The 22,778-nt window shown below is 48.0% G+C and overlaps 1 protein-coding gene across 1 annotated transcript in view; it reads left to right on the top strand.

The window, feature by feature from the left end:
- Nucleotides 1–22,778, top strand: part of LOC147895861 (uncharacterized) — a 128,005-nt gene that overhangs the window by 74,521 nt on the left and 30,706 nt on the right. Inside the window, exon 6 of the mRNA XM_087382884.1 lies at nucleotides 4,636–4,724. Within this exon, the coding sequence (XP_087239010.1) occupies nucleotides 4,636–4,724 (89 nt within the window). The remainder of the gene's footprint in view (nucleotides 1–4,635; nucleotides 4,725–22,778) is intronic.

The following is a 22,778-nucleotide window of genomic DNA, read 5'->3' as shown; positions in this document are numbered from 1 at the left end:
GGTAGAGGCGGGGGAAGGGTAGAGGCAGGGGGAAGGATAGAGGCGGGGGAAGGGTAGGGGGAGGGTAGAGGCGAGGGGAAGGGTAGAGGCGGGGGTGAGGGGAGCGGGGTAGAGGGAGTGGGGGAGCAGGGAAGGGGGAGCGGGCTGAGAGGGGAGGGGGCGGATTGAGAGGGAGAGGAGGAGGGGAAGCGGGTTGAGAGGGGAGGGGGCGGGCTGAGAGGGAGAGTAGGGGGAGGAAGGGAGAGGCTGAGGGAGGGGGAGGGGCTGAGGGTAAGGGAGGGGGCTAAGGGATGAGCTGAAGGAGAGGGGGCAGCAAGGGAGTAGGGAGGAGCAACAGCTCAGGCTGGTGAGTCTAGTTTTGAACACACATTTTTGACTCACTTTGGCTTCATATTCCAACATGAATATCTCCTGCCTGTAGCCGGGTGCCCCCCGTGGCAACAACAATAGTCTCATGAAGGGTAACTGGCTCACCAACTCTGACTGGCACCTAGCGAGGGACGACTGGAGTAGGACGTGCTGAAGGTCCCGGACACGCTGAAGAAGAAGGACCCGGACGAGAGGCCAAAGGTCCTAGGCATGAAGAAGTAGAAGGTCCAATAGCGCGGGTAGCAGGATGTGTAGCGGGTCGTGATGCAAGTCCAGCGCTAGGGCTTTTCTTCTTCCTTGGGCAATCTGTGGCAAAGTGCCCAAGGGTCATGCAAATCCTACACTGATGATCCTGTCTACTTGCAATCTTGACTCTCTGTCTGAAGAAAGAGCCATCTTGACGTTGAAGCATAATGTGGTCATACGTGATGTTAGGGTTCGAGACAATGACCCTAACCCAGGGTACCCCATCCAACCTAACTGCCTTTGCTACTAAAGAAGGCATCCCAGGGAGAGGGGGAATCTCAGTGACCAACCCGAAAGCGGCCCCAACGAAGTGTAGGAGTCGATGGTACACCTGAGGAAGGCCGGGGAGTCTGATGAAAAGTGAAGTTGTCCGGCTGTCCTCCTCCACAGGGTCAAACCCCAATGACAAGGCGTCAAAAAGATCCTCCTGGAGCTCAATGCTAAAGGACTAGGCTGAAGCAATGTAGCTGCCACATCAGTGGAGTCAAAAACAACCTGGAAAAAACCTTGACCAAGCAGACAAACATCCGTGAAGTGCTCTGCGAGGTTTCAAGGTAATGCGGCGGTGAGCATCCAGTCCTTGGCATGTAACCTGGAGGGGTGGGACCCATGGATGCAAGCAAAGAGTGAAGAGCAAAAAGCCCCAAATTTATTAAAGATGAAACCACCTCATCCGAAGCGGGTGGCACAAAAGCTGGTCCAAGAACTCGAATGGCTATAACCTCAGTCTGACGATGGTGCAGGTTTCTAGATGGCTGACAACAATGCAAGCATTTGAATATGCATGGACGAAGGAAAGTTGAACGGCTAACATGAGCGTCGATAGACAAGCTGACGAGTTGCAACATAGGTTGTACGGAGGTTGCACACACGTGTGTACAGATGACTACCGTACGATGTACGAAAACTAGCATATAGGCTGTATGGAAATTGCCGTACGGGTTGTACGGGAAATGTATGGAGGATGACCGTACAACGTACGTACAATCTACGGATGTTCTTCTGCTGCAAACGTCCAGATTGTATGGCACTATTTTTACATTGACGTAGATTGTACGGTGATACCACGCTTCCACGCTAGTTCAACAACTAGTGTGTGACGTGTCAAAGCTGAGCAACCTCCTAAACACAAGCCTCATCTATCTCTCGAGAAAGCAAGCTAAAGGGTGACAATATAACCATTGGTGATCCACAACTCCTTCCTTTGCTAGCCCAACAGCTCCTCCACCATGGCGAACATCTAATCCCACATCATAAAGTTGAAGAGAAGGGGGTTCCAATGCTTCTCTCCTGTGGCTACAAAATTAAAGCCCCAAAAAAGACGGGAGGGGTCCCAATTGCTCCAATAAATCCCCTTTTGCGAGGCTGCAAGATCAAGGCTGACATCTCCAATACGATGGTGTCTGGGACATCGAGATAGGTCCAAGGCCCCAGCCATTAACACTCTCTCGAGATGGGCTGCCCTAGGCGAGGCTTCATCCTTGGGGACCGAGGAAAATAGAGGGGAGTCTCCTATGCCCGCATTGTGGGAGCTATGCCTTGGCATGGTCAAGGGGCAGGATAATGGGGTTGTGATGGGGAAGCCGAGCTCTATGCAAAGTGCTTAGGAAAGAATGGACGTTGAGAGGTAGGAAAAGCAGGGAGGAGGGAAGGTGGGGGGGGGGGAGGGGGATTGGGTAGAGGAAGGGATGGATGGGGGGAAGGTGGTGCAGCTGATCACCGGATATGCTGTTCGGACGGTGGGAGGTGGTAAGGGAGGGGGTGATGGGTGGGCGGGGGAAAAGAAGAGGAAGGTGGCCGGCATGTATGTGAGACCCTCTACATACAAAGCAATCAGACTCTTGATATTGTTCGAGTGGCCTCAAAAAACAACCAAAAAGTGATATGGGGTGGAAATCCATGTTGCAATGCATATCGATCCACCTCTATGTAATGTCACCACCACCAAAAGACTTCTTGGGCCTTTTCTTCTTGTTTGGGCAATCTCTAACAAAATGCCCAAAGGTCCTACATATCTGACATTGATCTTGCCTACCCGCAATCACGACTTTGTGCTGGAAAAGTGAGCCATTAGGACACTGGAGCATAATGTGGTCATCTAAAATGTTAAGGTTAGACACGATCACCCTAACTCTGGGAGCCCCATTAAACCTGATTGCCTCTGTTGCAGAGGGTAAATAGGGGAGGGGGGGATCTCTTTGACCAGCCCAAAAGCAGCTCCGATCGTAGCAAGCAGTCGATGGTAAACCTGTGAAAGACCAAGGAATCTAATGAAGAGTGATGTAACCCCTATGAGCTCCTCTACATGGTCGAAATCCAATGTAAAAGGTGTAAGGAAGATCCTCTGGGAACCAAGCGCCAAGGGACTAGCCTTGAGCATTGTGCTCACGGCTGCAGGAGAATCAAAATGGAGCTGAAAGAAACCTTGTCCCAATAATCAAATATCAGAAAGGAAGGGGTGAGTTCTGTAGGTAAACTAGCAAGCATCCAATCCCTAGCCTATGACCTACCTCTCAGAACCAAGTGCCAAGGGGCTAGCCTTGAGCATTGTGCTTGCGGCCCGAGGAGAATAAAAAACCAGCTAAAAGAAACCTTGTCCCAATAATCAAATATCGGAAAGGAAGGGGGCGAGTTCTGTAGGTAAACCAGCAAGCATCTAATCGGAAGGGTGGGTTGCAAGCAAAGAGGGTGGTGAAGCTCTCTACCTCCACATTATTTGGAGCTGCAGCGACTCCTCTTTTGAAAATGTGCAAGTTCTCACAACCTATGGAAGTGGCCAATCAAAGGTGGAGGTCCTCTCGACCCAAAGAGGAGGGGCTGAAAGGAGAGGGGCTGAGAAAAAGGGAGAGGGAGAGGGAGAGGGGAGGAGGTTGGGGGAGGATGCTGAGAGGGGAGGAGGCTAAGGGAGAGCGAGGGGCAGGGAATGGGAGAGAAAGGGGCAGAGCAGGAAATGGGGGGCAGGGTGCAGATAAAGGAAGGCGGGGAGGAGGGGGCGGGGGGGGGGGTAGGGAGTGGAATTGGAGTGTAGGAAGGGCAGTGGATCGAGGGGAGAAGGGGCGGGGGGAAGGAGAGGGCAACGAGGGATATGAAGAAAGAAAGAAAGAAAGAAATTTTATTAAAATCTGCTAAAGACCGATGGGTCTATGAGATTGAAGAAAAACCTGATACAATGAGCAAAAGGGTGGAGCTACTAAGCGAGCATCCTAACCCATGCTAGAAAACTGTGAAGACATAGTAAGTGATAATCATAGTACATGTCCGCCATAAACCTATGCAGCCATGCTGACATCATCATCCTCATGTCGAGACACGGTCTGATCTAATACAATACAATAGGTGTATAGAACATCGAGATACACCCAACGGTGGACTAGGCAGTGTAGGCAAGAAGCCCGTAATGGATCGCTGCTTGCTATCTGGATGAGTAACCTGTTGTGCCCTCCTGTCTTTACTCCGCCACCTTGAAAATAATCTTATGACATCTTAATACAAGATATGAACATTGATCTCCCTTCTTGTGCCTTTGTGAGTCTTTTCATGTCCTTTCCCTCACTTTCATCTATCTCTTGTCTATATTTGCTGAAATTTGGAGGGAAGTTATATTTCTACATTTCAAAAGTATTTTATGATGAGTCTTATCCTTAACCTTGATGATGAGTTCAGGAACAAGTGAAATTTGTCCATTTAACCTTGATGATGAGTTCAGGAACAAGTGAAATTTGCCCATTTATTTTACCAAGGCTACATTTCCAATACTATCTAGATGCAATTCAATTGAACATCATATCTCCTTCATATAGAACAGAGATATCAAACATGAAGAAAAACATGAGAAAGGATCCTAACTAGGGTACCACTATGTTATTTATTGAAAGGAAAACATTTGAGGAATGGAAGTAGTACAAAGATTATATGGCCATTTCCCATGTACAATTTTATTTCAACGTCAAAATAATTCCTTTCATCATTCTAAATAACTCTACCTCTAAAAGTCATTATAACTTGTATGACTTATCATAGAGTGTGATTGCGGACTCGACTTCGAGAAGCAATTGCATACTGTTAGAGGATAGTGTCACGAATTGTGCAACACAATCTAATGAAAACAGGTGTTTTCCCTCTTCAGATTTTATGAATCATAATGCTAATTTCAATCAACATAAATACCATTTCATAAGCTTATGGTAAATTCTTTTGTTTTTACATGAATAAGTACGAAGGCATTTTATTTTGGCTTATCTTTTATTGCGATCTCAGTTGTTCAACAAGAGGAATTACATTAAAATGTTAAACAAATATTCAAAATTCGATAAATGTTGTATTTATCTAGAAAGTAACTTCAAAATTATATTTAATTTTAGATGATATAGCAACATGGTTAATCTTAAAGGATGTCCAATTCTAGCTATAATTCCTCATTAGAGGACCCTAGATACTCGTGGATAGGATTCAGCATGTTAAGTTCTAGACTAGCACTTCCATCAGCACAGGGCTTAAGAGGGTTTCATTTTCTAGTAGACAAAGCCTTCACCCTCAAACCTAGATCATTTGTTAGCTTCTAGATCATTCTTAAGATTTTTATGGATTTTTCAAGCTCATCTAAGACTCTAAGCAATAAGCTAGAGTAGCCAAGGTCCCTACTAGGTCCATGGAAGTCGTAGACTAGCACTTCCATAAGCCTTCATCCCCGAACCTAGATCATTTGTTAGATTCTAGATCATTCTCATGGTGGACATGGTCACTTGGTCGACTCGAGCGCATGGCCACTTGGTCCACCATAGCACATGGAGAAGGACGAGTTATGTCAACGGACATCATCTCACTCGGTCAAGCTCACTACCAGTCAGACGCACTAGGAGGTGCACAGCCAGATGCACTAGGAAGTGCACATGGTGTAGTTACTTCCCACCGACTAGGAGAGGTATAGGTTTCCAAAGCCATTAAGAGATGAAGCGGTGGAATGGCTAAGGAAGATAGGAGGACCACCAATAGGGAGGAAGGCAAGAGATTTCTAGCAAGGAGGAGTTGGATGAAGATGGGGGTAAAGAGGTGGGGATGAGGATTTCGGATCATCATTCGTATGGGGATTTGAGGAGAGTTGGGATTTTTGGGTGAGATATCTATTGAGAGGTGGACTTGTGTACTTCGGTCGACATGGTCATCCTGTCACCCATTGCTCATCCATTGTGATTCTTATGAGCATGGGCCTTCTTGTTTTCCTTTTGTTAGTTCCATTTCTTCTTTTTCCTAGGGTTCTACTCCGTCTCGCACTTGCAGCATCATGTGCTTCATAGTCCACTTCATCACCATTTCATAGTTGCACCTATCGTCGCGCGATTCACTGCACCATAGCATATGACATCACCGCTAGTAGCATCGCATCAACACCGTAGTCGCCAATAGCAGACACTTTTTGCACCCTACACCAGTGGCCTTTGTCCTTCAGTAACACGTATGGAAGCGATCGGACCTCCCCTCCGACAGTTTATGGGGATCAACGTGGGACTTTGCTAGTGTTGAGAGCAACAAAGAGTGAAGTGGTATTCTAGGGTCTTAGGGGAGAGAGTGAAGGCACATGGTGGAGAAGGAGAGAGAGAGAATAGGCTAGGGAGAGAGAAAATGATACTCAAAGAAAGAAATAATGAAATGGAAATGAGATGACTAAGCAATGAACAAATGAAAGTACTCACTGTAGACCAAAGAGCTTGTAGCTTCATACTTGATTGATTTGACACTAGACAAGTACATCTCTTATATAGAACACACACACACATATGAACACCAATGTATATGGGATAACTCCCAATGTGACACGTGGCATCCATAGGACACACTAGACTAGAACACACCAAACTGGCTCAACTTGGCTTTATATTCTAGCACCCCCCCATGAAGGCAAGGTGAGAGACTACTGGGAATGGAGCCGAGGACAAAACATGACAATGACGGTATCTACTACTCTGTGGAATGTCTGAACTAGACATGGATCTCATGCTAACTTAGAGGCTGAAGTCTGAGCATGGTTCAGAGGTCGGACTAAGCACTCACATGGCTTTACGTCCATAACATGACTCAGAGGCTCATGTCTCAGCATGGATGCATGACCAACTCAGCGGTCTAGAAAACCAATGCACCAACATCCTAGAACTCATATGCCAGGCTGCTGCTCCCTGCTCCTCCTACTGCCCTTCCTGCTCCCCTCCTTGCTCTCACTCTCCTCCTTGCTGCCTCCTCCCTCCCCTCCCCCCTACCCGCTACTTCCCCGCCCTCTCTCCCCTTCGCTACCCCCTGCACGCTGCCTCCTCCCTCCCCTCCCCCCTACCTGCTGCTCCCCCCCGCCTCCCCTCCCTCTCTCCCCCTCCCTACCCCCCGCGCTGCTGCCAGCCCCCCCTCCCCCGCGCGCTGCAGCCCCTCCCCCCCGCAGTGTTGCCCACGCAGGCCCCCCCGGCATTGCTGCATGCCTGCGTGCCCCCCCTGTGCTGCTAGCAGCATGCCCCCCCCCCAACGTTGTTTCCTTGCTCCCCCCCTCTCTCCTCCACTCCTCTCCTCTACCCTCCCCTCCTCTCCCCTCCTCATTGTCCCCCCCCCTCTCCTCCCCTCCCTCGCTGCCCTCCCTTTCTCCTTTTTGACTCCTCCTCCCCTTGCTCAACCCTCTCTCTCCCTTCCTCCTCTCACCCTCTCCCTTCATCAGGTGTACCCCTATTTTCTTTTGGGGGTCTCTTGGGCCTCAGGAAAGCGGACGGAGTTTTTTTGTGTTTGAGTCGGCCTTTTCCACCTCGATTGACGAATGGGTACCCATTCAGTCAATCCGTTACCCCACACACCGGCCACGAGAACTGTCACTTTCTCAAAAGACGAGCTACAGCAGTTGCAAAAGGATTTGGAGCATGAGTGTTCCACGACCCTCTTCACACGTATCTATGGCTCCCACCCCTCTAGATCAGAGGCTAGAGATTGGATGCTTGCCGCACTTCCTTAGGACCTCGCTCCCCACCTTAAGGACATTCGTTTAATGGGACGAGGCTTCTTTCAGGTGTGCCTAAATTCCCCGGACGTCACTAGAGACTTGCTACAGACTGGGTTTCTCTTTTTAGGCTATAGGAGGATTTTTTTTGTTTCCCTTTCAACTGGGCTTTGACCCAGTTGAAGAGGACAAGCACGGAGTTTCCGTCTTCATCAGGTTCCTTGGTCTACCTTCAGTTTATCACCGGCTTCTTTCAGTTATTGGTGAGAGGTTTGGTGTGGTATCAGAGATGCCACCTCTTCCTGGCGAGCCTTCGTTGGCTACTAAGGCAGTCAGGATGGATGGGGTACCCAGGGTTAGGGTCTTTGTCGAGGACCCTAACATTTCAAATGACCACATCATGCTACAGCGACCTGATGGATCATTCTTTCGCCAGAGATTTGAGGTTGCAGGTCGTCAGGACCAGTGCAGGATTTGTAGATCCTCTGGGCACTTCGCTAGAGATTGCCTAAAGAAGAAGAAGAGGCCAAAAAAGCAACCAGCTCATACTAGGTTACGACAGAGATCAGGAGCAGGACCTATCGCTCCACAGGCACCGCCTCAGACACAGCCCCCCCCTCCTCCTAGGGCTGCCCGAGTCCCTCCTACACACCGCACTACCTCTAGCCCCCGGTGGGTTCTCTACTTCAGATCATACTTCCGCCGCTCTGAAGACTACCCCTCAGGAGCCTCGGGAGGCTACCACCATGGAGGCTATTGTTTAGAGCCTTCTCCCACTCCACCACAGGATTAGGAGCAGCCTAGGTTGTTGGCACCTCGTCCGCAATACTTCTTGATAAGGACACAGCACAGGTGCCTCCTTTTGTTGACAGAGGGAAAGGGGTCTTACATTCTTTCCCTGCTTTGGTAGGAATCCTTCAGACCCCTTCCCCAAGATTGGCTCAACGGAATTCCTTTTCCGCTCTTGAGGACCTTTATGACCTCCCAGATGATGATTTTGTACCCTCCACTTTCAGAGAGCTAGTTATCGGCATCCCCCTTGAGAGATCCTTCTCTCTCTCACCAGTGGACTTTCCTCCCCTTGGACCTCGTGTGTATGGCAGGAGTTCAGCTCCGGTAGAGGGTTCTTTTTCCGCCACCAGGTCGGGTAAGGTATTCCAACCCGCTTCCTTTTGCCGATGAGGATAGCCAGTTGGAATATACAGGGGTTGGGTAGCATCCCTCATCGCCGTCGCAGATAGCTGATAAGGAATCAGCTTCATCCAGGTGTGTCAGGTGGTTCCTTAGACATTCTTTTTCCACAGGAACACAAACTGGATGCCTGAGATTAGGTAAGCTGCTTTCAAGCCGGACATTTTGGCTTCCTACTTTGGGAACCAGAGGATGCACTTGCATATCATTTTTAGACTCTATCGTCCCTCTGGTCATTGGACACGGTACCATCACCCCCTCCAGGGCCCAGTGGATTTTGCTTATGGTTGACAGACGTAAGGTTGGTTTTCTCAACCTCTACGCTCCAAACAACAGAGGGGACTGTGTTCTTTTTTGGAGAGAGTTGCTCTCTTGGGTTGACATTGCAGATTCTTGGATTATTGGAGGTGACTTCAACATGGTTGAGACACCATCCGATAAGAAAGGGGGAAGAGAAGGTGGTATTCACTCCCTTGAGAGAGCAGCTTGGGAGGCCTTCTTGTTCAGATTCAGTGGCAGAGATGTTTGGTCAGATGATGCATTTCATATTCAATCTTAGTCACTCTTGTTTTCGTGGTCGAACCGTCGGTTGCAGATGCCTATCCATGCTCGGATTGACAGATTCTATGTGGATGACTGGTCTCTTGATAGAGGGGGGACAGTTTGCTTCACTTGGTGTTTCCACCTCCGACCATTTTCCAGTAGTTTTGTCCATCTCAGAGCCCCATCTAAGAGGACAATCTTTCAGTATCAAGATCCCCGATGCCTTATACATAGATGATACTCTCACAGAGGCAGTCCTGGAGATCTGGGTTTCTCACATGTAGGGGGGGGTGGCCGCACCTTCACATGTGGCCACAGCACTTGCTAGTATCAACGACTTTTATCATTCTGCCGCTAGTACTAGGCGAGGTGAGCTACTCAGGCGGAAGATAGGTATCCGCCGGCAATGGACAGCCCTGTAGAGGGAGGAGCAGAAACGACCCCAAACGCTTGGATCCAAGAGCGCCTTGCTGCAGCAAGGGCTCACTTGCAGACATTGCTAGATCAGAGAGCAGAGTATGCCTTCCACGCACAGGAGTCTTTTTGGATATAGATGGGAGGGACAGTCAATAAACACTTTTTCTCTACACTTGGTCCTAGACATAGTAGAGAGAGTGTCAGGCAGTTTATTGACTCTGACGGGGTTTCGCAGTCTCATCCAGATACCGTCATGCACTTAGCGACAGATTTTTATGCCTCCCTTCTTTCAAAAGACCTTGACACACATGCCAGAGATGTGACTAGAGATGCGGTTTGGCAGCGTTTACCTGTGTTGGTCGCACCAGAGATGATATGCTCACTTGATGCATGATTTACCAACACAGAATTCAAGACTGCTCTCTCCGCCCTTCATAAGGGCAAGTGCCCTGGTTCAGATGGTCTTACTCCATATTTTTTAATAGCCTTTTGGGAAGCCTTTTGGGATATGATAGGTGATCATATTACTTCAGCCCTACAGGGCATTTGGGACTCGGGTGAGATGCCTAACTCACTTACCGAGGGACTTATACACCTTATCCCGAAAGGTGGCAACAGGAATTTTGTATCCCATTGAAGACCCATCACTCTTTTGGGCACTCTATACAAAATTCTTGCCAAGGCGATCAGCATCAGATTGCAGCCCCTTCTTCTAGACCTCATCCATGATACTCAGACAGGCTTTGTGCATGGCAGGAGCATATTTGATAACATCTTTTCCTTTTGGGAAGCCTCAGAGTGGGCTATGCAGAGCAGGTAGAGGTTGGCAATACTACTCTTGGACTTTGAGAAAGCCTATGACAGAGTAGATTGGGGTTTTCTTGAGGGCACTCTTCTACGATTCGTATTTTCAGATGCATGGATTAGAGGGGTGGCCTCCCTTTACAGATCAGCCCACAGCCAGGTTTTGATTGGAGGGGTAAGGGGTGATAGGTTTCAGATTTTCAGATCAGTCCGTCAGGGATGCCCTTTAGCCCCCTTTCTTTTTCTTTTTGTGGCTGAAGCTATGAGTATTTTTCTTAGATCTCGGGCTGGTTTATATGGGCTGAGGTTGCCCTTGAGACAGGAGCAGGAGCTTTTGGACTGTGAGTTGGCTGATGACACTGCCATTTTTATTGAGGGCTCGCAGCAATCATTGGATGCTTTCCGAACAGCCTTGGATATCTTTTGCTCAGTTGCAGGAGCACACATTAATTGGCATAAATCCTTTGGCTTTTGGATCAGCGATGAGGACACTTCAAGCTGGGGAGTTGACATTGGCTTCTCCTGGATTTAGAGGGGCGTTCTTGTTAGGTATTTGGCATGCCAGGTAGGGTTGGGCATCTCTAGCACAGAATTTTACACCAGGAGAGTATAAGGAAAAAGCTTCTCTTTTGGAGCTCAGCCAAACTTGACCTTGCATCTAGAGTTGTGGTAGTGAACCAGGTCCTCTTGGCCACCGCCTGGTTTGTGTGTTCCTGCTGGTGCCGGTCTAAAGAGTGCATCACTCAGCTCATTAGACCTATCAGAAATTTTTTATGGAGTGGACTCAATGGCACGGCAGATGTTGCAGCGAGGGTGGCCTGGGAGACCATTATTCTCCCTACATGTGAAGGGGGCCTTAATATCATTGACTCGGACCTACAATGCAGGGCATTGCTTTGTAAGGTGGTGGTGAGGGGTCTCATGCCTGGGCAGGAACTTTGGAAGGACTTCTTTTTTGGACGCATTCAGGCTTGCACACCTACCTTGGGAGATGATTGGGTGGACAGCCCTCGTTGGATTTTTACTTCCGCCCCTCTCAGATCTCCAGCATCTCCTCTCATGGCTGCCATCCTGAAAGCTTGGGGCAACTTCAGGAATACACTTCGTAGGGTTCCGCCCTCTATCCTCGAAGAGATTGATAGACAGCCGGTCATTTGGAATGACATTATTCTTGATGAGCATGGCAGACCAGTGGGCACTTCGCATTACATGCAGTGGTCTAGTTGGGAGAGAGGCCCCACCTTCACAGTAGGCACTTGGAAAGCTTTTATCAGGCTACCTAAGGATCAGAGACTACTATCCGTGAGTCACCTCAAAGGGGTAGCACGCAGGATTCAGCAGATAGATGTAGCCATCCCAGTGGATTGGACAGTTGATATGCCTATTACTTCTACCACTTGGATGGGAGCTTTCTCGAGGACAACAGTTCCTCTTCAAGTGATCGCTCTTCGAGGTGTTGGGGAGGATGCACTTGTCTTTGACATTGGGGATGGGGGTCTACTTTCTAGATCCACGAATGATATTCTTCTAGAGGTTGCCTTTCAGCCTGTCAGGGTTGTTGGCTTTGTGGATCATGGAGCGGGCTTGCAGTGGTATTTAGACCCCGCCCTCTGCTCTTGGCCCTGGGATCCTGGAGATTGTGGTTATATGGAGGTGCACCTATCAGGTGCTTACAGTGGGACCCAGGAGAGTAGGAGTGGATAGATCATGGACACCGAGAGAGGGGGATTCCCTTCTTTCGTTTCACGGTTGGTAATGCCAGGAGATTTCAGTTGAGCAGTATGGGTTGGATTCCCTCCAGAGCCCCCCATTGGGATAGCTTCTTCATTACTGCAGATTTACGTAGAAACTTCTCGAGGAGGCTCTGGAAATCCCTCAGAAATAGAAAGATCACTCTTTTCTTTTGGCTTTCTATTCATGGAGGGATTGTAGTGAATCTGTGGAGATCACGATTTGGGGCTGACCCTACTTGTCCTCGTTGTCATTCTGTAGAGGAGTCAGTGCGACATTGCCTTTGGGACTACAATCAGAGGCGAGGACTGTTTGGAAAGGGGTTGCTCAGATACTCAGCATTTTTCATACCTCCCCCTTCTTCATGACTTGGGGCTCGGTCGCCTGGTTATCCCTTACTGGGCCACAGATGTTTTATGAGGGTGAGCCTTCTTCTTGGGCACTCTCGGTCCGCAGGCAGGTGATAGAGACCTGCTCTCTTCAGGATGTACCATTTACACCCTTAAGAGCTTCTCATGCTTCAGTGGACACTTCTTGGGAGATTCTGGCTAGCATTTCCTCTTGGCACATCTGGAGAGCCAAATGTACAGAGGCCCTGAATGGCACCCAGATACACCCTTCACAGGTGTTCACGGGTATTTGGATTGACACGGTTCATACTTTGATAGCCATCTAGGCTAGCATGCAGGGCCCCTCACGGGCAGCCTCTTCTAGGAGGACTATATTCCTACGAGTTTGGAGGGGTTCTCCCTTTTTCTTGGAGGGTTCTACAGGATTGAGATGGCACTTTCAGCCCCAATCCTTTATTTTTGGCTTTTGAGCTTTTCATTCATTGCATGGTGTATCCCGTATGGAGCTTGCTCTAACGGTTTTCTTTAATACTTAATAGAAGTCTCTTTTTGCAAATAAAAAAACAAAAATAACTCATATGCCAGGCTTGGTAACTAGACCATATCAATGCCAATACATGGTTCCCACAATACATGCCCCTCTTGACTCCAGGGACTAACTAGGAACATGGAGCCACACACCATAAATATAAAAGAAATACATCATTTTAGGAGGACTATCCAAGGCAGAGGACCTTTTATTGACTCTTTAAACATTCATTTTAGAGGGACTACTCAAGGCATAGAACCTTTATTACATAAGAGAAATCAGAATACACGTGGATTGTCATCCTCAACGAGGGTGACATGCGCAGTGAGTGCGTGGTCGAGGTCTAGAATCTCTTCTGGTGTTTCAGTAGAAGCAAAATTAGATGGTGTCGTTCTTGTTCTCTCTCCTTCTTGTACGGGCTGGTATGGCACAACAAGCAAGGGCAGCAGTCTCGAGAGCAGTGCGGAGGCCTGGCGGGCAGATAGTACGGGCTGGAACAGTCCATACTGTACGGAAACAGTCCGTACGGGCTGTGTACGGCAGGATGTACAGCAGACTGTCCGGCCTGATTTGCAGCTGATGGCGAGGCTAAAGAAGAAGCTCTTGACGAGGCATTTGGAGCCGAAGGCGTAGCTGATGGCGAGAAATCATGGCGAGGCTAACGGAACGGCTGATGTAGCTCAAACAGCTCCCGAAGGGAGGCTCTACCTTTTGGAGGAGAGGGGAGCTTCCATTTGCGGGCTTCTCTCATCCTCTAGGTAGAGCAAGAAGAAGGGGAAGGTGGAAAGGAGGCTCTGATACCACATGAAGGCACTTGGTGGAGAAGGAGAGAGAGAGAATAGGCTAGGGAGAGAGATATTGATACTCAAAGAAAGACATAACGAAATGGAAATGAAATGACTAAGCAAGAACAAATGAAAGTACTCACATGTAGACCAAAGAGCTTGTAGCTTCATACTTGATTGATTTGAAACTAGACAAGTACAACTCTTATATAGAGTGCACACACACACATATGAACACCAATGTATATGGGATAACTCCCAATGTGACACGTGGCATCCATAGGACACTAGACTAGAACTCACACTAGAACACACTAGAACACACCAAACTGACTCAACTTGGCTTCATATTCTAACAGAGAGATCTTATGCCGAATAGTCCTGACGACCTTGAGGGAGCAAGTGAGACAACGAGAAGGTACTTGAGAAGAGCGGAGAGAAGGCTCCAACACGATATAAGAAGCATTATGTGCAAATAAAGTTTGGAAAGTCCTCAAGGCAAGCTCAAAGTGAACCTATTGGAGAAGTTGCTAGAGCTAGCAACTTCATTGAATCTCTCATTGACTTGGATCAATAAGATCCGTGGTGATTATTAGATCCAACTCGGGACTTTGACGGGGAAGAAGAAGTGCAAAGTGGAGAGCAGGTGAAGGAGGAAGGCACCAAGGACAAGGACTCGTCAAGAGCTCGTCATGGTCAAGATAACATCCCTTTTTCTCTTGCAACTATGTCTTTATCAACAGCCACTTTGATGGGATTCGTGACCGCCTCAGCATCTGACTCAACACGGCAAACTGGTCAAGCTACTATTTCGTCTATTATGCACAACTCTAGTTTCGTGTCAAGTCTAGCTCCTACATCCATTGCACCTTCGGTTCTCGTTTTGCTTCAATCATGTCCCTAGTGCCATCCATGAATGTTCCATCTCTTCTCTCGTCTACATCACCCTTCCCACTATCTCTATCCTTTGCTAGTGTTTACCTGTCATACATGACTCCCATTCTGTCTGTTCCATTCCCAACCGCTCTAGCATTCTCATTAATGTCCACATCCTCTATGTTCTCACCATCGTCATTTGCATCAATGGTGCCTTTAGCACCTGTTGTACCTTCTATGTATTCTTCATCTATGGCTACATCAATATACGAACTTAACCACTTTGGTCTTCTCCAAGAGTTCTTATCTCATCCATGGCCTCTCCACCCTATGTCCCGATGGCGCCCACACCTTCTACTGTTCAAACATCATCCTCTATGTTCTCACCATCTTCATTTGTGTCAGTGGTGCCTTTAGCACTGTGGTCTTTCCCAAGAGTCCTTGTCTCATCCATGGACTCTCCACCCTATGTCCCCATAATGCCAACACCTTCTATTGTTCAAACAAGAGGCCCTTCAATTCTTGTAGCTGCTTCAAGCCTTGGAGTGGGTAGATGTGTTACATCAGCCATGGTGGTTCTTACTCGCGTAGAGAGAGGTAGACTTCTTGAACTATTCAACAAAGTCCATGTGAAAGCCCAAAAGTTCAAGGGCCAACCCCCATGAGGATGCAAAAGCTCATGTGAGGAAATTCCTCACAGCATGCAAAGCTCAATTGTGGAGAGTGAGCATGCCTTTTAAAACATCTTTCCTTCCTCCTTGGAGGATGCAGTGGGATGTGTGGTACAATCACTTTCTCCTTGATCATTTCCAAACTTGGACGGACCTAAGGGACAAATTCTTGCGGACTTTCAAACTAGAAAACTTTTTTTTTTTTTCAAGAAAGAGACTTCTATTAAGTAAGAGAAAAAACCCGCGAGAGCAAGCTCAAAGCAGAATACATCATGAAATCACGAGGATAAATAAAAAACCCCCTCAAAGTAAGGTGGAAAACAACCAAGGCTGAGGCTGAAAGTGCCACCTCAACCCTGTAGTAGTCTCAGAGAAGAAAGGAGAATCCTTCCATTCCCTAAAGAAAGAAGCCCTCCTAGCTGAGGCTGCACAGGAGTCTCCCTGCATACCCGTCCATACGGCCATCAAAGTATGTACGGTGTCTGTCTAGATACTAGCCAATGTGTGCGAGGGATGAACCTGAGTACCCTCCAAAGCCTCTATGCATCTGGCTCTCCAGATATGCCAAGATGCTATGCTTGCTAGAATCTCCCAAGAAGTATCCACAGAGGCATGTACAGCGTAAAAGGAAGGTGCGGTACCACATCCAATGATGAACAAGACTCAGTCTGATGACGTCGAACCGAAATAGCCCGAGAGGAGTCAAATCTCTCATAGAATACCTGAGGCCCTGTAAGGGAAAGCCAAGCCACTGAGCCCCATGTCATAAAGAATGGGGAGTGGGCAAAGTGACTGAAAATCCTGGCTACCCCCATCCAAATCATCCTCGCCTGTCTGCAATCCCATAAGCAATGCTGAATAGTCTCCGAAGCAGAGAGGCAATGAGGGCAAGTAGGGTCCTGGACCTCCAAAGGTTCACTGCAATCGCACCATGGATAGAAAGCCAAAAGAAGATAGTGAACTTTCTATTCCTGTGGGATTTCTAGAGTCTCCTCCAGAAGCACCTCTGCAGATCCACAGTGATATCAAATGTCTCCCAATAAGGAACTCTGGAAGGTCTCCAACCTCTACTACTGAGCTGAAATCTCCAGGCATTACTGACCGTGTAACGAAAGAAGGGGATGCTCTTCTCTCGATGCCCTGCGTCAATCCACTCCCACTCTCTGGGGTCCCACTGCAAATACCTGATGGGAACTCCCCCATAGAGGCAGAGCCTTCAAGACCCGGTCGAGAGTAGCCGGGGGTCTAGGTCTAGGAACCACTCTGAATCTGATCCCTGCACCAAAAGACCTACAACCCTGATAGGCTGAAAAGCAGACTCAAGCAAGATGTCCTCTGTGGACCTGAGCAATCTGCCACCATCCTGGACACTAAAAACTAAAGCATCCTCCTGTGCATCTCGAAAGGCCAAAACCTGAAGCGGAACACCGCCTCTCATAAAAGTACCTGCCCAAGTGGAGGAAGTGAGTGGCATATCATCTGTGTCTACCCAAACCTTTGGAAGGGCTGCCCCAATCTGCAAGATCCTCCCTGCACTCCCTCTGAGATGTCCTGTCAACCTTGATTTGGTCTCCTTTGAAAGCCTGCGGAAAGCTTTCCAAGACCCCATAGATGATGCAGGTCCCCTCTCCCACCTGAACCACTGCATGTAGAGTGAGGCACCCAGTGGTCTGCCATGATCATCTAAAATACTATCATTTCACATGATGGGTTGCCTATCAATCTCTTCACGAGAGGAAGGAGAAATCCTCTGAAGAGTGCTTCTGAAACTGGCCCAAGCTTTCAGAATGGCAACCATGAGAGGGGATGAAGGTGATCTGAGGTGTGTTGTGGTGAAGATCCACCTAACACTGCTCATCTAGTCTCCTCCTGAAGAAGGTGTGCACCTCTGTATGCTGCTAATAAGAAAGTCCTTCCACGGTTCCTGCCATGGCATAAGTCCCCGCACCACCATCTTGCAAAGTAAAGCTCTGCACTGTAAATATGGATGAATAATATTGAGACTCCCTTCCTGTGCAGGGAGAATGAGGGTCTCCCAAGCCACCCTGGCTAAGGCATCTGCTGTGCCATCAAGCCCACTCCAAAGAAAATTTCTGATCGGTCTTCTGAGCTGAATGATGCAGTCCCTAGAACGGCACCAGTATGAACAAACAAACCAGGCCGTGGCCAAGAGGACCTGGTTGACCACCATAACTCTAGAGGCAAGATCCAAGTTGGCTGAGCTCCAAAAAAGAAGCTTCCTTCTGATGCTCTCCAAAACGGGAGCAAACTGCTGCGTGGTAGAAATATCCAAGATGACCTGGCAGCCCAAATACTTGATAGGCTCACCCTTCTGAACCCAAGTGAATCCTATGTCAAGTTTATTTATTTTGAGACGGACTCCTCTCACAGATTGTATCCCACTCAGCCCCTGGATCGACAGGAGCTCCTTTGGCAGAGAGTCAAAGTCATTGGTTGCCTGGGTAAGGAATGGGCCACAGATCCTTCCAGGTTGACCATTGCAGAGGATACTAGATGGAGACTTTGGATTTTTTAGGGTCGACCTCTTGCGGAGCTGACTGGGACCCAGGTGAGTGGGCATGGCCTGCTCCGGTGGCAGGCGTTCGTCCTCTTTCATTTTTCCAGTACTCGACGAGGGCTGGTTACAGACTTCAACAGAGAGACTCTCATCACCTACCATCTGCTTCCCAGCATTGGCACGCACAGGGACTTACTGCAGAGCTCTTGCAGAGCTACTGGACCCACTTTTGGGGCATCAGTAAAGCCAGGAAAGTCTCCTACTTTCTTTGGCTCACTATACATAGGGGCATACCTGTGGGTACTTGGCTTCAGCAGATGGGTAGACCCTCCTTGTGTATGCGTTGTCAGCTTGCAGAGGAATCTAGCAAGCATTGTTTATGGAGTTGCACCAGCTCTAGAGTGGTATGGACATGTATCTTCAGGTTGTTCTCATATGTTACATCTGAGTCCTTTCTGATGACTTAGGGCGCTGCCCTTTGGGGGAGAGGATCTGGAGCCTTTACTCTCTTTGAGCCAGAGCCAGGAGATCACGGTTTCTTCATGCAGCGTCGCCAGAGACGGGGTCCCACAGAGGCTAGCATCATGGAGCCACATGATTTACTTTTGTACTGGTACCAGCTCAAGTTTCCATGCCTACTTCAGCTGCAGGGTCAGCCTGGGAGGTGATTTCCAGCATTACCCTATGGCGGATATGGTGTTCGCAATGTTCTTTTGTCCTTGGGGGCCATTTATGCACGGAGGCTGACACTCTCGCTTCCTGATGCTCTCCAAAACGGGAGCAAACTGCTGCGTGGAAGAAATATCCAAGCCCACCTGGCAGCCCAAATACCTGATAGGCACACCCCTCTGAACCCAAGTGAATCCTATGTCAAGCCCCCAAACTGGAGTGTCCTCATCACTGATCCAAACGCCATTGGATTTATGCCAATTTATTTGCGCCATTGCCGCCAAGCAAAATAAATCCAATGCTGTCCTCAAAGAAGTGAGCGTCTGTGGAGTGGCATCCAAGTAAACTGCTGTGTGATCTTCCAACTCACTGTCAAGTAGCTCCTCTTCCCTTCTGATGGGAAGTCTCAGCCCAAAGATGTCAGCTTGAGATCTAACATAGATACTCATAGCTTCGGCCACGAACAAAAAAAGGAAAGGAGCAAGGGGGCATCCCTAACGGACTGATCTTGAAATCTGAAATCTCTCACCCCTTACCCCACCAATAAGTACCTGGCTGTGGGCTGATCTGTACAAAGAGGAAACACCTCTGATCCAAGCATCAGTAAAGCCAAAGCGTAGAAGGGTGCCCTCCAAAAAACCCCAATCTACTCTATCATAAGCTTTCTCAAAATCCAAAAGTAGAATGGCTAGATTCTGGCCACTCTCTGCATGGCCCACTCTGAAGCTTCCCAGAAAGAGAAAATGTTATAAAAAATGCTTCTGCCATGCACAAATCCCGTCTGAGTGTCATGAATAACATTAGGGAGAAGGGGCTGCAATCGGAGGCTGATTGCCTTGGCCAGAATCTTGTAACAAGTCCCCAGAAGTGTGATAGGCCTCCACTGGGACACTAAATTTCTGCAACCTCCTTTCGGGATAAGGTGGATGAGACCCTCTATAAGCCACCCACGCATCTCGCCAGAGTCCCAAATGGCATGTAGGGCTGAAGTAATGTAGTCTCCAATCATATCCCAAAATGCAATGAAAAAAGACAGGGTGAGGCCATCCGAACCTGGGCACTTGCCCTTGTGAAGGGCTGAAAGTGCAGTCCTGAACTTTGTGTTGGTGAAAGGTGCATCGAGCAAAACATCCATACCCGGATTCACCAACACAGGGATGCTCTGCCAAATAGCCTGTCTGGCATCCTCTCTATCATGTGTCTTAGGATCAGCAGTAATAAGGGTGGCATAGAAATCTGAAGCTATGCGTAAGACATCATTAGGCTCTGTCTGTAAAACCCCACGTGAGTCAATAAGCTGGGATACACTCTCTCTACTATGTCTAGGGCCAAGAGTAGAGAAAAAGTGTTTATTGACTCTACCACCCATCTGAATCCAGGAGGACTCCCGTGCATGAAAGGCATACTCTGCTATCTGATCAAGCAATATCTGCTGATGAGCCCTTGCTGCAACAAGGCGCTCCTGAATCCAAGCATCTGAAGGCCGTTTCTGCTCTTCCCTCTGCAAAGCTGCCAGAGCGCCTTGCTACCAGCAAGGGCTCATCAGCAGTCATGGTTAGATCAGAGAGCAGAGTATGCCTTTCATGCCAGAGAGTCATCTTGGACCTAGACAGGAGTAGGGTCAACAAGCAGTTCTTCTCTACTCTTGGCCCCAGACATAGTAATAAGGAGAGCGTTTCACAGCTTGTTGACTCAGACGGAGTTTTACAGACACATCCAGATGCCGTCTTGTGGGTAGCCACAGATTTCTATGCCTCCCTTCTTACAGCAGATCCTGACACACAGGCCATCTGGATGTGATAGTGTTGAATGTGTGTCAGGATTTGCTGTAAGAAGGGAGATCACTTGATGCACCATTCACCAACATAGAGTTCATGACTACTCTCTCTGCGGGCAAGTGCCCTGGTCCAGATGGGCTTACACCCTCTTTCTTTATTTCATTTTGGGATCAGCAGATTGGGGATCACATTACCTCAGCCCTGCAGGGCGTTTGGGTTCGGGTGAAATGCCAGACTCACTTATGGAGGGCCTCATTCATCTTATCCCAAAAGGGGTTTGCAGGAATTTAGTGTCTCAGTGGAGACCGATCACTCTGTTGGTTACTTTGTACAAGATCATAGCAAAAGCAATCAGCCTACGCTTGTAGCCCTTTCTTCCAGATCTTATACATGATACGCAGATGGGATTTGTGCGTGGCAGGAGCATCTTTGATAATATCTTCTCATTTTGGGAGGCTTGTGATTGGGCCGCCATGCATAATGGCCATAGGCTTGCCATTCTACTCCTAGACTTGGAGAAAGCTTATGACAGAGTAGACTGGGGCTTTCTAGAGGGTACCCTCGCTTGCTTTGGATTCACAGATGCATGGATAAGAGGGGTGCCATCTCTCTACAGATGAGCCCATAGCCAGGTTCTCATTGGTGGAGTTAGGGGAGATTGGTTTCAGATTTCCGGATTGGTCCGTCGTCAAGGATGCCCTTTAGCCCCCTTTCTCTTTTTATTTGTGGTGGCTGAAGTTATGAGCTGTTACCTTAGAGCTCAAGATGATATTATAGGGCTGAGTCTTCTGTTGAGGCAGGAGGATGAGCTATTGGATAGTGAGTTGGTAGATGATACGACTGTTTTTCTGGATGCCACACCACAAACACTCACCTCGTTCAGGACAGCCTTGAATTTGTTTTACACTATAGTAGGGGCTCATATTAATTGGAACAAATCCAATGGCTTTTGGATTAGTTATGAGGACACTCCAGACTGGGGGATTGACATATGAAAAGAAAGATACGACTCCGGCAAGGAGTTTAAAGTAATGGTAACAAGTTGTGAGTCTGGAATGACCGCATCAATGGTCAAGAGTCGCTCTTGCAAATCTTGAATCTTAGTGACATGTTCCTGCATAGAGTCACCCTCATCCATGTGCACGCTATCAAGCTCTCTACGCAAATATGAGACTATCACCTCATTACAAGCTTGATACATATGTTCAAAAATGTCCCAAGCATATTTAGTAGTCCGGCATGACTTGATATAAGGGACAATAAACCTCTTGATATTCAGTGAAATTAAAGAAAAGGCTTGAGCATTATGTGTATCCCACCTCCTTTGCTCAGGAGTAATACCTGCAAGTGTTTGCCCAACTGGGGCAGCTTGTTGTTCTTGCTGCCCACAATGTGCATGACCACCCTCTTACTGTGGAGTACGTGGCACTATAGGACCAGGACGGGCCTCATTGCCTATAACATAATCCCAGACGTGCTTGGCAACAATAGATTGCAAATCAAAAAACTTCAAAGAGGGTAGTTGGTGCATCCAACTGATCCTCCTGGGCAAGAAACTGAAAGACATCATTCGGATTTTGCTGTTGCATTGAGGATGTCTCTCAAATATATTAGAAAGATCCTGTGCTGGGATATGTGACCTCAGAAATTTCCCCTCAAAAACCAGCCAAGGCTTGGCTCAACAAGGCACAAACCCAACTGAATGCTTGATTGTACCTGGCAAACCCCAGTGGCACGAGAGCAAACAAATGCAAGCAATGGAACAGGAAAACAACTCCCAATGCAAGCAGTAACAAAACTGAAAGTTTACCAAACCAAAACCCAAGCAAATGGGCTACAAAATGCCTCCAAAAAGAGCCTCAAGATGAACTGAAAATGATCTCCCACAAACTATATGTGCTTTCCTTTGAAAATGCTTGACTTAGCAAGCAATAATGACTGATTTTTCTCTCTTTTTTGAAGAAAAACAGCAAGTGCCAACTGTATGGACTGAAAATGCACTTGGAGGCGCAAAATATCTGCTATCCTTGCACAATATTGCCTGAGATAGGTTCAAAACTGCAAGGAGAAGTTTCTAGAAGCTCTAAAACAGTACCGCGAGTGGTAAAAAAGCTTCAAAACAGAAAAAAGTCCTGGAAAACACATTGAAAAGAATGTCCAACCCTCAGCCTAGTAATGATTGCTACGCTAAAAAATCAGCAACAATTTCCTCAAAAAATAGGCTCAGCAATTTTGCAATCGAAGCATGATCAATATAAATCAAAATAGATGGTCAAGTCAAAGATGCAGGTAAAGGTTGCTGCTCCTTCCTTGCCCTCCTAGCCTCAGCCTCTCCCT

This window comes from Dipteris shenzhenensis, chromosome 12, assembly GCF_047967505.1.
Source record: "Dipteris shenzhenensis isolate YYH24624 ecotype China chromosome 12, Dip_SZ_1.0, whole genome shotgun sequence".
Lineage (NCBI taxonomy): Eukaryota > Viridiplantae > Streptophyta > Polypodiopsida > Gleicheniales > Dipteridaceae > Dipteris > Dipteris shenzhenensis.
This window is presented reverse-complemented; position numbering and strand designations above follow the sequence as displayed.